General features: G+C 39.8%; 3 protein-coding genes across 4 annotated transcripts; 2 read left to right on the top strand and 1 right to left on the bottom strand.

The window, feature by feature from the left end:
- The first annotated feature begins 156 nt into the window (after positions 1–156).
- On the top strand, positions 157–4102 carry LOC4349660 (homoserine dehydrogenase). Its single transcript, XM_015761758.3, has 12 exons — positions 157–299; positions 369–519; positions 663–740; positions 925–1040; positions 1131–1184; positions 1462–1549; positions 1639–1731; positions 1880–1920; positions 2301–2354; positions 3037–3200; positions 3351–3420; positions 3787–4102. The coding sequence occupies exons 1-12, from the start codon at positions 189–191 to the stop codon at positions 3919–3921; spliced, it is 1155 nt and encodes a 384-aa protein (XP_015617244.1). The 5' UTR covers positions 157–188; the 3' UTR covers positions 3922–4102.
- A 437-nt stretch (positions 4103–4539) lies between these two features.
- Positions 4540–7933, top strand: LOC4349659 (uncharacterized). Of its 2 annotated transcripts, none has more exons than XM_015761756.3 (5): positions 4540–4716; positions 4803–4947; positions 5363–5520; positions 5832–5980; positions 6207–7933. In XM_015761756.3, the coding sequence occupies exons 1-5, from the start codon at positions 4592–4594 to the stop codon at positions 7511–7513; spliced, it is 1884 nt and encodes a 627-aa protein (XP_015617242.1). In that variant the 5' UTR covers positions 4540–4591; the 3' UTR covers positions 7514–7933. The 2 variants fall into 2 exon arrangements, with proteins under 2 accessions (XP_015617242.1, XP_015617241.1); XM_015761755.3 differs by having other exon boundaries at positions 5832–5986.
- Positions 7934–8290: 357 nt separating this feature from the next.
- On the bottom strand, positions 8291–8929 carry LOC4349658 (uncharacterized). The gene has a single exon (XM_015761073.3). It carries the CDS (start codon positions 8897–8899, stop codon positions 8441–8443), a length of 459 nt encoding a protein of 152 aa, XP_015616559.1. The 5' UTR covers positions 8900–8929; the 3' UTR covers positions 8291–8440.
- Positions 8930–12766: the final 3837 nt, after the last annotated feature.

The following is a 12766-nucleotide window of genomic DNA, read 5'->3' as shown; positions in this document are numbered from 1 at the left end:
TACAATGTTAAATATGGAGATATTCTCTAAATCAAATCTAAGCATAGGGACATTGGCCTACTCTGACATCATCTTAAAAAAAATGAAGAAAAAAAATGCTGCGTGGGCTGGGCCGAATAGACGATTGAACAACAGGCCGAAGAAACCAAAAATGGTGTAGCCTGAAGGTGAAGCTGTCAAGCACCCAAATGGCGGCGCCGGTGAGGTCGGTCCTCCCCGTCGTCCTCCTCGGCTGCGGCGGCGTCGGCCGCCACCTTCTCCGCCACATCGTCTCCTGCCGCCCGCTCCACGCCAACCAGGTACCTCGTCTCGTCTGACCCGTCCCCTTCCTCTCCGATTCGGTGCTCTCATCGCCCATACTTGTATAGGGCGTCGCCATCCGGGTGCTCGGCGTCGCCGACAGCTCCTCTCTGCTCGTCGCCGACGACCTCCACTCCAACGGCTTCGACGACGCGCTCCTCGCTGATCTCTGCGCCGCCAAGTCCGCCGGCTCGCCCCTATCTTCCCTGCTCGCTCGAGGTATCCCCATTCTATTTCGTTATTCCTTTTTTCTTTTTTTAGAATATTCCATAGCTTCCTTGGGTAATGAATACTTTGTCATGAATTTGCATTTGTACACGTGATATTTAAAGTAATGGATGGTTGGATTGTGCAATTTTCAGGGCAATGTCAGCTATTCAACAACACTGAGGCTAGGAGGAAAGTCATTGACACTGCCAGCGTTCTAGGGAAAACAACTGGTCTGTGATCCTTCTCCCTATGCAGAATACATTGCGCGCTAAGTTTTTGAATTCTCTGGAATAGAAACCAGTGGGGAAAAAAAAGGAATCTTTGATATGCTGTATGATTGTTGATTAGTTCCTTTTTTTAAAAAAAAGGAGTGTAATATCTTCTTTGGTTCTTATCTTATGATCCTTTTTGCAGGTCTTGTACTAGTTGATTGTTCTGCAACTTATGATACTGTTGGCATGCTAAAGGATGCCGTGGATTGTGGATGTTGTGTTGTATTGGCAAACAAGAAACCGCTTACTTGTGCTTATGTAATGTCCTCCTTAAGTCTTCCATCCAGTATTTTTTGTCATTTTGACACATAAGTTCATGCTTACCAAATGTGTTCCTTTTTCATGCAGGAGGATTTCGAAAAGTTGGTCTCCAACTTCCGTCGCATAAGATTTGAATCTACTGTATGCATACGCCACTAGTAATTCCTTCATTTCACTATTAAATGTTATTATACTTTTCCCCCAATCTTAATGAAATTTGGTCGGCGTTTCTTTCGCCGACCCAGCAAAAAATGTTATTATATTTATTTTTCATGGAAATCCATTCATTTATTTGATCTGGGGTTGTATGATATGACTGTGGCCATATGATTAAGCACAGCCTTTTTTTTTGGCAATTTCTTTTATTATTACAAATGAGTTGAGGGTCTCTGCTGATATTTACTATTCCTACTCTTAGGTTGGAGCCAGTCTGCCTGTAATAGCTTCTGTGACTCGTATTATTGCCTCTGGAGATCCAGTTTCTCGTATTGTTGGCAGTCTGAGTGGTACACAGTTATTATTTTATTTGTTTGTAAAAGGTGTCTGTTTTCCAAATAGCAGAGCAATGTACACTTCCATTCCTATGATTCTGCAGGTACACTTGGTTATGTGATGAGTGAGCTGGAGGATGGAAAGAAATTTAGTGAAGTTGTGAAAACTGCCAAGTCTCTTGGCTATACAGAACCAGGTCTAAAAATTTATTCATTCATTGGACATTATAACATCAATGTGTACTCAGTATTCAATTCCTTATCTGTAATTACAGATTTCATATTTACCGAAAGTCTACTGATGCTTGTGATAAGTGCACTTACTCAGTTGTTCAATTTTGGTAGATCCACGTGATGATCTCAGTGGGATGGACGTAGCTAGAAAGGTTAATTTTTCATCTGATGAATTACATGCTACGCTACATAATTCACTTTATATGTGCCTTTGTTAACCATTGCCACAATTTTTTTCTACTCCTAAGTCCATGAACTAATATATCATGAGCTGCTGCTGTGTATCTGTTTTTTGTTTAATTGTGTCATACCATGATTTGATCCAAAATATATTCACTAGCACATCAATATCATAAATACTAAAGTTCAGGAAGGCCTATATCATGCACTTATCCTATTTGGAATTTCAATAATAACCTTGCATAGACATTGACATAAGGGAGGTTTATGTTCAGGTTCAGATGTTTTATTTGATTATTTCATTCTTTGTCAATTAGATGATGAGGTCTAACAAGTTCATCTTGGAATGCAGGCATTGATCTTAGCTAGGCTTCTGGGGCAACAGATTAGCATGGAGAATATTAATGTATGCATATAATTAATCTTGATGGTATTTGCACTCTAATGTTTTGTGTAAACATAGGTTGGTGTGCATGGGCTGATGTTTTCGCTAATATAACTGAGGGTCTGAGACTTGTAGCAAGTGTTTTCCTGTTATTCTGGCTGTTCAAAAAAACCTAGTTGGTTTAAAATGATGCATTTCTTGTTGATACCATTCTTGGTGATAGTTTGCCCGAAGCATTACTTGGAACCATCTTTTTCTCTTTAGTTCTACTTCTATAATATTTTGGCTACATGGATTCTATGGATAAGGACCGACACTCTTCTACAATATAGGTCACTGGATATCACCATAGACTTGTGTTCAGGATTATTGGGGATTCCGATGAATTATACACCTTATGTATCTTATAGTCTGAAAATGAAATGAATACCCTCCAAATCTTGGAAGTTGTTATTTAGTTTATGTAGCCATTAGCTTTGTTGAGTGGCTGCTAGTTCAGTTGTTTTCTATGATACCAGAACTTTGATTTTGAAAGATTTTAACCCCTAAATCACTTATTCCGAAATTTTCTAATTATGCATAGACACTATATTTATGCATGTGTTATGTCGTACATTCCAGTTAGAAGACCGCTTGTAATTGAGCAGGCACCCTGTTCGTAGAAAAAAGATCAGGTGTGCTAATTTTTTGCAATTATCTTCAGGTTGAGAGTTTATACCCCAGTGAATTAGGACCTGATGCAATGTCCACAAAGGACTTCCTTGAAAGTGGTTTAGTACAGCTTGATAAAAGCATTGAAGAAAGAGTAAAGGCAGCATCTTTGAAAGGAAATGTTCTTCGCTATGTCTGTAAGATTGAAAGCACAGGGTATGTATCCTTTTATTGTGCTATGCCCTCTGAATCACTAATTAGTGTTTCAATACTAGCATACTATTGTCAGAGACACGTAGGCCCATTTCTGTGCATTTTGTAAAGGTTCTTTCAATGGTAGTGTAGAGTAACATCCCCATTTTGTAGGTGCCAAGTGGGCCTTGAAGAACTCCCGAAAAACTCTGCACTGGGAAGGTTGAGAGGAAGTGACAATGTGGTATGCTAATCCTTTTTATTTTCCTCTCTCTTTTTCTCTTTTATTCAACATCAAGCGGCACTGTGCAGTTGGTAGCCTCAAGGGCTGGTTATTTTCAGGTGAAAACAAAAGAGCCTACGAGTGTGAGCAGGGTCTGTATTGGCACCATTCCCCATTTCTTCTTTGCGTTGTTCACACGAGCTTGGAAGTTGGAACACTAAAACTACCAAAAACATTGTTTGTATTGGCCTCTAACACGTTAGAAGTAGATTGATGAAATCCATTTTTCTGTTTTGAGAGGATTAAAGAATGTTTGATATGTGATTTTTTACTGTTGGTAGAGAGTGATGTGAAACGTAAAAGTGACGCTGCTTTGTTCTTGGGCAGGTGGAGATATACAGCAGATGCTACGAGAGCGCCCCTCTGGTGATTCAGGGCGCTGGAGCTGGCAATGATACCACTGCAGCTGGAGTTCTTGCTGACATACTTGATCTCCAGGATCTCTTCCACAAAACGGCTTGAAATCTATGTCTTGTAGGTCGAACCGCAGAGTTGATTGTGAGTCGTGACTTGTGGGGTTCTTTTGGTCACAGTATTACCTAAATAAATCTTGAGCAGACATATCCATTTTTGTACTGTACGCAGAAGGTTTTTGAACAAATTTGGAAGTTGGAACCAATGAGCAGTGTCATCCTTTTGCTTATGGTTATGCTTATCTGTATGGCTTATTAGCAACTAAAATTTAATTTATAAGTAAAACTTTTATACACATATTCTTAGCGATTCAAAAGCAAATGCTATAAAATAAACTATAATAAAAAAATCACAAAATCAATTTTAAAATTAATTTTAAATTTTAAATTTTGACTTATAAGTATTAACATAAGCGAAACGATGGGGCTGCTCATTTATCTTACCTTGATTGTAAATTTGTGATCTGCAATGCCCATGCTTGAACTGCCTTTTAAAATTTATCATTACTGGATTTTGGCAAAGATGCGGCGACAAGAGTTGTCTGGCTGACAGGTGGGGCATATGTCAAGGATGGTAGTGGGCCCACCTGTCATCCGCACGAGTGAAGGAGATTCGAAACTAGCCACCCTTTCATTTCAAACCCGGAAAAACCCCCCCTCTCGTCTCGTGTTGGCTCACCCCGGCCGGCGGGCCGCCGCTCCAATCCACCACCCCTCCCATGGCGGCGGCCACCGAGCAGCACTGCGGCGGCGGCGGCGGCGACAAGGAGAAAGACCTCCTGTCGGCGGTGGTGGGCGACATCCGCTCCTACTCCGGCTCCGACCCCCTCCGCCCATGGCTCCGGTACTCTCTCTCTCTCTACCACTCCCAATCGATCGCTTCCCCTTCTCGATGCAAGTTGCTTGATGGATCGATTCGTTGTTTGCTAGGGGCATGAGGAAGATGGAGGCGGCGCTGCCGCCGGCGACGCTGCGGGCGAAGCTGCCCAGGTTCCTGCAGAAGTGCGCCCAGGAGTTCCAGGACGACGCCCGCTACCGCGACGATCCCCGCTACCTCCGCGTCTGGATCCAGCTGGTCAGCCACCTTCTTCTACATCCACCTATCCGCCATATGCTTCCTTTCCTTTTTACTGATGTTGTCATATATAGTGGATTTCATTTCATTGGGGATCTGTTGAGATAGCCTGAGGTTCATTTGGTTGCAGTTCCACACCAAAATCGATTTGTTTGGGGCTCGAGCTTTGCCCTGTGCTAATTGAATCTGCAATAGTTCGATAGCGATTTCAATCTGATGTCTTCATTTCGTACTATTGTTTGCTTGCTCATACTATAACTTGTATGTTACTCACAACATAAATCTTTTGATAAGAATATTTTCTTAGCTTATTATCTAGGCTTTGTTACGCACAACAGAGATCTTTTGATATGAATATTTTCTTGGACTGAAAGGTCCTATTGTGATATTTCCATTTTTTTTTTCAATGGTGTAGATGGACTATGTGAAGGATGCAAAGCCATTGCTAAAGAAGATGGAAAAGAACAGAATAGGCCTTAAGAGATCCGCATTTTATATGGCTTATGCACTGTATTATGAGAAGCACAAGAGGTTTGAGGATGCTGAGAACATGTACCGCTTGGGAACCCAGAAGTAAGATTTTTACCACCATTGTTGTTGCTGGTACCATATTTTTGCGGTTATCATTGCTTAAAATTTAGTTCAACAGCTACATCTAATATGTCCTAAAGGAAACATCTGATATGTAATGACACATAAAAAAAAGTTCATGTACTCAATTCAATTGTCAATGGACGTATCTTAGATCCGCCTACTGCAAACCAATGGAGTAACAAATCCTTGGATTGCAGTTTGCAAGTGAAACCTCACAATAAAATTAATATCAATACGAAGTACCTTGCAAATTAAAGGTACCACTTACCATTTATCAATGTATTCAATAGCCTTGCAGAGCCTGTTGGGGAGCTGCAGAAAGCACATGAACAATTTATTCGGCGCATGAAACTATACAAGAGGAGGAAATCTAGAGTGCAGCAGGAACGAATGCCTAACAAGGTTCAGTCCATTGCTACATCAAAGAACGAAGTTGAAGGTACTTGTAAGTGGAAAAAAAGACATGTATCAGGCTATGCAAATCAATATTTTCTTATGTGACCAGTGTTACCTTTATCAAGCTTCTTACTGTTCGAAGCTTACTGATCAAGACTATGAAAGAAAAATACCTTCTTGGCAGCACTTTAACTATCATTATTCAAGATCCATACTTTTGAACTGTCTTTTTTTCATGGAATGGTTCTTGATGTTGGAATATGTTGCAGGTCAAAGCAGAAGTTGTACAGAACCGAAGTCCAATCCAGTGCAAAGATCAGGAAGTGGTTCTAATCCTCATTTGGGTTTTCCGCATCCGTTAGGGCGTCCACTATATAGAGGCACTTCAGGAGATACAAAGAGTTTGTCTCGTCATAATAGTGATGATACTGTAGTTGTAAGGTTTGTAGGCTCTGCATTGGTTGGGAAATCAGAAACTGAAGATGCATGCCATCATGGCCTTGTTGAACCCACTATAAACACTAAAGAGGCAATGGATGCTATCAGTAGCATGTTTTTGGAGCCATTGGAACCAGAAACTAAGCTCAAGAGGCGCTCAAATCGTGATAAACCAAGTTTTAATCAGGAAGCAAGTGCATTTGAGATATTTGTCGATGAAGATGAACCTAACAAGAGTGGACCCAGCAAACTCCAGGACAAGAACAAACTCCAGGACAAGAACATGAAGCAGGATAATCCAAAGTTAAGTCAGCAAGCAAGCGCATTTGAGATCTTTGTAGATGAAGATGATCCTTACTGCAACAACCAAAAAATGGTGCAGCACAGGCACTTTAATAAGGAGAACACACAGGTAAATCAGAAGGCAAGTGGATTTGAAATCTTTGTTGATGAAAATGAGCCACATGGCAATGGTCGTAACGCCATGAGCCATAAGAGTACTGTATGTCCTCCAAAGCCATCACGTGATTCAAGGCAGCAAGCCAATTTTGACTTCCAGAAACCATTCGTGGGAGGGTTTGCAATACTGCCTGATGATGAAGATGAACAGCTTGAGAAAAATGATAATGGTGTTAAGATCAATTCTGGAACCATGCAACTAACTGATGATAACACTTCACTCTGTTCGAGACAAACTGATTCAAAAATAAGATGTGATGACTTACATCCAGCAATATCTGGACTTCGAGAAGACACGGTCTTTCATAGATTTGTTGGATCAGCTGTTGTTGGAGAGCCTAAAGTGGAAAATGCTTGCCACCATGGGTTGGTCGAACCAACTGTCAATTTAAAGGAGGCTATGGATGATATAAATAACATGTTTGGGATACCACTGAACTTCAAAGGTGAGAAACCTAAAAACAAGAAAACCACAACATTGTCAGAGAGAAAAGCGGCACCCCTCAGTGGTTTCTCCATATTAGCTGATGATGAACCAGGCGAAAATCCAGCAGCCCAAGTTAAACCAAGCAATGCTTCCAAATTTGAATGCCAGAGTGGTCTCTTTGAGCCCACTATTACTACCCGCGATGTGATGGCTGAGATCAATGACATGTTCGGAATGCCACTGGACTTCTAAGACTAGTCCTTAAATGGAACAGAATAACTCTTTTGACAGAAGAGTTTTCCTTTACCCTCTCACTGTCTCCTTGAGAGTGAGGTAAGGTTCCCAAGATGTCAGAATATGAAATGAAGTGCTATGAAGTATATGGGTGCATTCTTGATGATAAGAAGAGCTTGGTTTTTTTTGTTGAATCCTTTGATGCACAGCTGTTGTGTCTAGTGAATATTTACATGAGTTATTGAAATTACAATTCTCAGTGCTTTACTGATTCATATTTCCCTGATAAAATTTGAAGTGTAACAAATGGGCATTAGTTTGCTGATTTATACTCTTGGTAAATGAGCACTATCTCCTTGAATTGCAAATGTATCTTACTTTTAATGCCCTGAGTTGTTTTGCTGTATCACTTAAATGAGAATTCCTTTTTCCCGCTGTTGATGTAGTTGTTGCGGATGTAATTGATCTCTAGAATTTCCTCCAGAGTGTATTTTGGATAGCATCATCCAATCTGAATGCGGTATTGGGTTAACTGCTGCTTAAATATGATTATATTTTCCTATATTGTTTGTTCCACTGCTGTGATGCACGGTGATTAGTGAGCTGCAATCTCTGCATATTGAAACCAGTCTCCTGTTGTGATTGTTTGCATTTAGTCTAATCATTTCTCCCTACTTTCAATGGTTGTTCTTCAGCTGGTTGATGATAACTACAGGTCTGTATACGATTACATACCCATGATTGATTAATTAATTTGTTAATCCCATCCCAAAAAGAATCAAGGTAAGTATGAAAGAAAATCTCGCAGGCGTAAACTAGCATTGTTAATCCACATCAGACATGTACAGGGCTACAGGTTACAGACTAGAAAGAAATTCTACATCAAGACGACGACGGCGACATTAGGGGAAATTCACATCGAACCCTAGGTTAGCGGTGGTCGATTCATGGTCGGCCTATGCTGATCGCAGCAAGCCGGCCGGCGATGTCCACCCCGGCGGGGCCACCCTCCTCCCTCGCCACGCGCAGCCCGGCGAGCCTCTCTGCGAGGCCGTCCAGTGCGGCCAGCGACTCCGTCACCGGGGAGATGGCGCCGGAGACGGCGGCGCAGGCGGCCTCGTCGAGGAAGCACAGAGCGAACTCGTCGCCGCACTCCGGCTCCGCCCAGGAGAGCGTCTCGCCGTCCATCCTCTCGAAGGCGTCGCCGGGGAGGATCGGGTAGGCGAACACGATGCGCTGCTGGGCGCCGCCGTCGGGGCCGGCGTACAAGACGAGGGATCGACCCTGCGGGCGGAGGAATCTGACGGCGGCGTAGGCGGCGCCTAGGTTGTGCCATTGGCCGCCGCCGGTGGCGGCGGTTGCTTGGCGGTGGAGGAGCTGGACTGGGTAAGCGTCAGTCGCCATGGGAAGAGCTCGAGATAGGGGAGTGTTTCCGGAGGAAGACGAAGGAGAGGAAGGTAATTAATTCATCGGTCTGTGCGAGAGATGATCTCAGCCGTTGGATTATGTTTAAGCCTAAACGCTCCCAAATCTGGGGTACTAGCACCGTTGGATTATGTTTAGGCCTTAATTCGGACAAAAAAAGATTACCACTAGGGTTCTATTCTGGGACAAATGGTTTGGTCCAATCAGCCCATCCGAGTAGCCCAACTGTTTGCATGCGAAGGAAGAGAAAGAAAAAGAGTCGGTCGATCTTAGCAGTTCGTCTTCAATTCTTCATTCCAGTGTCTAAATAATTAAGTGCTGTTTAAATATTTTGCGATCAAAATAATTCAGTATTAAATGTACCTGAATTTCAAACTAATTCAGCCGTGTATACCATTAAAAGAACTCATGCCTGTGGTACCTTGTACTATGGATGAAAATCACAACTGTTCTATCTATCCAAAATATAATTCAGTACTAAATGTACCTCCTCCTTCGTTTCATATTATAAATTATTTTAACTTTTTTCCTCAAACTTATTTAGATTTGATCAAGTTTATAAAAAAAATAGCAACCTCTAAAGCTTTATTACATGCAACATTAAATATATTATGATAATATGTTTATTTTGTGTTGAATAATTGTTATATTTTTCTACCAACTTAAGAAAAAAATCAAAGCGAATTATTATATAACGGAGGGAGTAACTCATATAAAGTGCATTGTGCTTTGATTTTAAGTTAAATTCATGGCATTTGCAGTTGTATTAGGCATCTGTCTAATAGCTTGTATATGAAAGTACAATTTCATATATCATAATTTTCAGTGGCTGATCTTGAAAAGAGAATGTGAAGGAGCCAATATAAAAAGCTCCATCCAGTCAGAAAATATAAAAAGTTCCATTTCAAGTAGGGTAAGGGCTATTATACTATGTTGTGTAACAACAGACTCATCATGAACTTCACTATAATTTTTTAAGAGCAGGGAAGGCAATGACCAAGGTAGGCCTCTATAAAGCTCTTCCACCCATAATTTTGCCTATTTAGATGGCGTTGATATGATTAAAAAAATACTTTTCTGTTATACCATGTTCTTTTAAGAAAAAAATATCAGATTATTAAAACAAATTATTTGGTCTATGCTTCAAAAGAATATGTTTAAAAGAAATATTCTTTTTATTTTTTTTGCGGGGAAAGGGAGATATATTACGAAGCTATAGAGTCAGCACCGACAAGGTGTGAGATGAAATTACAAGAATCATCAGGCCAAAAGGCTGTTAAAAACTCACACCTCCCTCTATTAGCTAAGATATGGCTAATACGATTCTGATCACGATGGATTTTCGACACCACCACCTCCCTATTTCTAGCCATGAGGCATTTAACCTCCTTGACTAGGAATATATGAGGAATATTTTTTTTATTTGACTTTAGATCACTTGTTTTAAACTATTTATTAAGTTTATTTTTAAAAATTATGATACTCCGCTGCAATAATTCAATGAGTAATCCAAATACAAATCAAATGAGGCTTTAATTTACCCATTGCATGGCAGACACGTACGTGCTGCTATATAGCTGATACATATTGCCATATTGGCATGTGATTCTCAAAAATAAATCGACCCTTACAAAATACGTTGTGAAGTTTCTAACTCATCAAATGCCTCTGAAACTAAAAAATAGAAAACGAAACGTGCAAGTTACGGATTTAATTTTGACATAATTGTGTCATGTCGACTCATCACAGGATTAATAGGTATATTAAATTCCTTTTCAACCCTTTAATACTTTGTTCCCACAACAGTGGTCCTCCAGTTCATAACACCACATATATATGTATATTATATAGCAAATATATATATTTAAGCCGTGAGTCCTTTTCTCTCCGTTCGATCACTCTTCATCTTCTAAACATATTGCTCTGCAGAATGGTTGTTACAACCTTGACTCGCCCAACTTTCAAACTTATACCTTTAAAAGAACTCATGCCTGTGGTACCTTGTCCTATGGATGAAAATCACAACTGTTCTATCTATCCAAAATATAAATATAAGGCATAATACTTTTTTTCATGTCTCATAATATAAGGTGTGCATACATGCACATACTAACTAGCACCTCTTTATTCTCTAACTTTAGATATTTTTTTAAAAAAAGAAAAAGCTCTACCATTTAGTCCTCCAGTCACATTACATGCATGTATCGAGGTGATTAAATCCTTTTTTTTCTTTACATTGGTAGTGAGTAAGACAACAGATGGGACTAAAACTTTTTAGTCCCTATCACATCGAATGTTTAGACACTAATTATAAATATTAAACGTAGACTATTAATAAAACCCATTATATAACCCTGGGCTAATTCGCGAGATGAATCTATTAAGCCTAATTAATCCATGATTAGCCTATGTGATGCTACAGTAAACATGCGCTAATTATGGATTAATTAGGCTTAAAAAATATGTCACACGAATTAGCTCTCATTTATGTAATTAGTTTTATAAGTAGTCTATGTTTAATACTCTAAATTCATCCGATATGACAGGGATTCAAACATCACCTAATTGTACCTTATATTTTGAGATGGAGTAAAAAAAGCTAATTGTTGGTGACCAAACATATTTTTACTGGTAGCCAGTTTAGGCACCATCGACCGAAGGTCAATGAAAATAGAGTACTTTTACAAGTGAAAATTAGCCACTTGTGAAAATACGGGTATCAAAAAGGCACCACATATGAAAATCAATCTTCACACAGACAGGATGCTTAAAGGGTGACTAAAGGGTTGAGCAGCTAGCTAGGAAGCACGTGGGAAATTGTAAATATGAGAAAAAGGAAGTGATTGGTCGATTCCATTAAAATGGGAGTGGGCCGAGACAACGTGGAACTAGAAACGCCCACAAGATGCAAGATGCATGACAATGTATGATGCAGTGATGTACATAATTATTATGATATAGTGCATAAATATATATAGCACTAATAATATAATTCCTCGTGACCTGCAGTGTGATGGTGATAAGTAGATAATAGTGATTGAGATTTGAGAGAACAGATCGATGGATCATGTATATCTGCAAAATTTCTACAGGAGGGCCTGGCTTGCATGATCTGTCCATTATATGTTTTGATACCAAACTATATACTTCCTCCGTTTCACAATGTAAGTCATTCTAACATTTTCCATATTCATATTGATGTTAATGAATCTAGTTAGATATATATGTCTAGATTCATTAACATCAATATAAATATAGCAAATGCTAGAATGACTTACATGGTGAAACAGAGGGAGTATATCATAATAAATAAATGCAAATTGGAATATTTTTTGTCTTATTTTGGTCCACTAAAAGGCCATGCACATCTATATATATGGATTTTATTTCGTCATTCACAATATTATATATAAACTGCACATGGAGTGTATGCTGCACAGACCTTGCTGACCTTGGCCGATTAACTGGGTTCTCACACTCTCCCTGTGCCTATATATGCATGTGGGCATTCTGGCAAAATAGTTTGGATGGAGAGCTAATGGACCTACCATCATAAGCACAATGTGTGAGAACATACATATATAGTAGTATATCTCAAGCACGCTGGTCCATTTTACACCACGAATAGAGGGGATCCGTACGTATAAGTCAGAATATGTAACGTTATATACGGAATAGTCTTTTACACAATACTCCTTCCGTCCCAAAATATAAGAGATTTTTTAGATGGATTTAAAATATTTTAGTATTATGAATCTAAACATGCTAAGATATATCGCATCCATCTAAAGTCCCTTGTATTTCGAGACAGATGGAGTACAATAATGGGCATGGCATATTTGAGGT

This window comes from Oryza sativa, chromosome 11 (genome assembly GCF_034140825.1).
Source record: "Oryza sativa Japonica Group chromosome 11, ASM3414082v1".
In the NCBI taxonomy this organism is placed as follows: Eukaryota; Viridiplantae; Streptophyta; class Magnoliopsida; order Poales; family Poaceae; genus Oryza; species Oryza sativa.
Note: the sequence above shows the minus strand (reverse complement) of the source record. Positions and strands in the feature narration are given on the sequence as shown.